General features: G+C 56.8%; 1 protein-coding gene across 1 annotated transcript; it reads left to right on the forward strand.

Annotated features, from left to right (window-relative positions):
* Nucleotides 1-1,454: 1,454 nt before the first annotated feature.
* LOC135441866 (olfactory receptor 14J1-like) lies at nt 1,455-2,387 on the forward strand. Its single transcript, XM_064701421.1, has one exon. The coding sequence runs from the start codon at nt 1,455-1,457 to the stop codon at nt 2,385-2,387; it is 933 nt and encodes a 310-aa protein (XP_064557491.1).
* The last annotated feature ends 503 nt before the right edge of the window (nt 2,388-2,890 follow it).

Consider the following 2,890-nt stretch of genomic DNA (forward strand, 5'->3'; position numbering starts at 1 on the left):
CTGAATTTGTGCTCCCACTTTTCCCTGGCTCAGCTTGGTGGCAATGGAAACTCAGCTCTGCAGAGCAGAGCAGGGCCAGGGACTCTCAAGCCATCACCCTGAGGATTCCTGGGCACCTCAGCAAGTGCCTGCACCTGCCCAGCCTCCAGATCCATGCAGCATCACCTTTCCATGGTGCCCAGGCTGGGGGAGCTGTTCTTTAATCCCTGCAGGGCCCAGCAGCTGCAGGGCAGGGCTGGCCCAGGGGCTGGGCTGGGCTCTGGCAGCTCTGGCAGGGAAGGAGCCCGGGGCCACAGGAGCAGCTGGGGCTGGGACAGCTCCAGCAGCAGAGCCGTGGGCAGGCAGGGAGGGAGGCAGTGCTGAGGGAAGCCCTGCTGCAGGGCAGATGTGGCACCTGCCAGGCCTGCCCTGCAGGGCAGACACTGCCCTGAGCAGCACAGCTCTTGTGTCCCCTCGCAGCCAGCACAGCCCTCAGCCCGGGGGCTCGGGGCCCTCAGTCCCTCCTGGGCCGGCAGAGCAGCCCCAGAGATGAAGGGCATCTCTGCGGCCATGTGCCCATTCCCTGCTGACCAGGGCCTGAGGGCCACTGTCCTGCCCTGCTGCTGCCTGGCAGGGGCTGGCCAGGGCTGGCCAGGGAAAGGCTTTTCCTCAGGCCCGGCTCTCTCTCTCTCCTTGCCTTGCCCAGGTGCTGCTGGCATTGCTGAGGGGCTCTCTGCAATGGCAGTTCCAGCTGCAGGGCCAGGCCCAGCCCTTGGGCTCCTCCTGTGCAGGCTGAGCACAGCAATGGGGTGTCCCAGCTCCCTGTGCCCGGGCAGCTCTGGGCAGGGCAGCCTGGGAGGCTGGCAATGAGCCCACTTTTCTGACTCTGGAAAAGGCAGGAGCCACTTTGTTTGCCAGGGATACCTCTGCTCTCAGCAGTGTCTCCTGGCTGTCCAGGGTAACACGGGAGGGATTTCAGAATGGTGCAAGTGCACGGAAGCTGGAACAGGAGAGGGACAGAGCAGCTCCCCTCAGTTTGCACTAAGCCTCAGACAATCCTTCTGCCTCCCTGGACTCTGTTCTCTGCAGCTGGAAGAGAATCTCACCTTCTGCCATCTGTTATCTCCATCCCTTCATGCAGGCAGCTCCTCTGCATTAGGGGAAGATTCTTTGTCCAAGTCCTAACACTAGGACTGGCCCCTGCCCTCACTGTTCCCCTGCACTGACTGGGGGTCAGGGCTGACTCCCAGGTTTCCAGCAGGCCAAGGTCCAGCTCCTCACACAACATTGGCCAGGAGCAATCAGGGCTCCAGAAACAAAGGTGAAGGAAGATCTCTGAGAAATGGACAGGGGGAGGTGTTTAGTGGCAGGAATGAGTCTATGAGAAAGGGTTTTGACTTTTCTGTGAGAGAATTCTCCCCGCAGTTATCACTGTCATTCCGTCTTCAAAAGGTTCCAATGTCCAGAGACAGCAAATGTCCAACAGCAGCTCCATCAGGCCCTTCCTCCTGCTGGCATTGGCAGACACGCGGCAGCTGCAGCTCCTGCACTTCTGCCTCTTGCTGGGCATCTCCTTGGCTGCCCTCCTGGGCAACGGCCTCATCATCAGCGCCATAGCCTGCAGCCACCACCTGCACACGCCCATGTTCTTCTTCCTGCTCAACCTGGCCCTCAGCGACCTGGGCTCCATCTGCACCACTGTCCCCAAAGCCATGCACAATTCCCTCTGGGACACCAGGGACATCTCCTACTCAGGATGTGCTGCTCAGGTGTTTTTCTTTGTCTTTTTTATGGGAGCAGAGTTTTCCCTCCTGACCATTATGTGCTACGACCGCTACGTGTCCATCTGCAAACCCCTGCACTACGGGACCCTCCTGGGCAGCAGAGCTTGTGCCCACATGGCAGCAGCTGCCTGGGCCAGTGGCTTTCTCAATGCTCTGCTGCACACAGCCAATACATTTTCCCTGCCCCTGTGCCATGGCAATTCCCTGGGCCAGTTCTTCTGTGAAATCCCACACATCCTAAAGCTCTCCTGCTCCAAATCCTACCTCAGGGAACTTGGGGTTTCTGTTTTCACTGCCTCCTTAGCTTTTGGTTGTTTTGTGTTCATGTTTTTTTCTTATGTGCAGATCTTCAGGGCTGTGCTGAGGATCCCCTCTGAGCAGGGACGGCACAAAGCCTTTTCCACCTGCCTCCCTCACCTGGCCGTGGTTTCCCTGTTTGTTAGCACTGGCACATTTGCCCACCTGAAGCCCCCCTCCATCTCTTCCCCATTGCTGGATCTGGGAGTGTCAATTCTGTACTCAGTGGTGCCTCCACCCCTGAACCCCTTCATCTACAGCCTGAGGAACCAGGAGCTCAAGGCTGCAGTGTGGGCACTGATGAATGGTTGGTTTCAGAAACATTAAACTTCTGGCCAATTTCTGCAAATCACTTGTAATAAAAGTCATCTTTGATTGTTCTTATTTTTAGGTTGTGGGTTTTTTTTTACTTTTCTTTTAGTCTAATAATCTTGTCCACAGGACAATTAGGACAATTGTTTATGCCACTTCTCTTTTTTTGTTTCTCTCCATCATTGCTGTGGCCCCAAACTGTGTCAATTAGGAGCTGTGCTCCAGTGGCTTTCAATGAACTAAAGGATCTCCCAGCAAAGTTTTCACTGGAGATTTCCATTTTGTTCCCTTCACTATGCCTGCAGCAGCAATGTCTGTGTGCAGAGCTGGGGGTATGTCAGGGGCTGCACAGCAGCTATGCTCCTGCTGGCCACACCATTCCTGATCCAGGCCAGGAGCCATTGGCCTCCTTGCCCACCTGAGCACACTGCTGGCTCATGTCCAGCCTGCTGTCCATCAGTGCCCCCAGGTCCCTTTCTGCCTGGCTGCTGTCCAGCCACTCTGTCCCCAGCCTGTAG

This window comes from Zonotrichia leucophrys, unplaced genomic scaffold (assembly GCF_028769735.1).
Source record: "Zonotrichia leucophrys gambelii isolate GWCS_2022_RI unplaced genomic scaffold, RI_Zleu_2.0 Scaffold_604_30078, whole genome shotgun sequence".
NCBI lineage: Eukaryota > Metazoa > Chordata > Aves > Passeriformes > Passerellidae > Zonotrichia > Zonotrichia leucophrys.

Coding starts and splice junctions, on each gene's coding strand:
- LOC135441866 (XM_064701421.1), top strand. CDS start 1,455: ATGTCCAACAGCAGCTCCATCAGGCCCTTCCTCCTGCTGGCATTGGCA.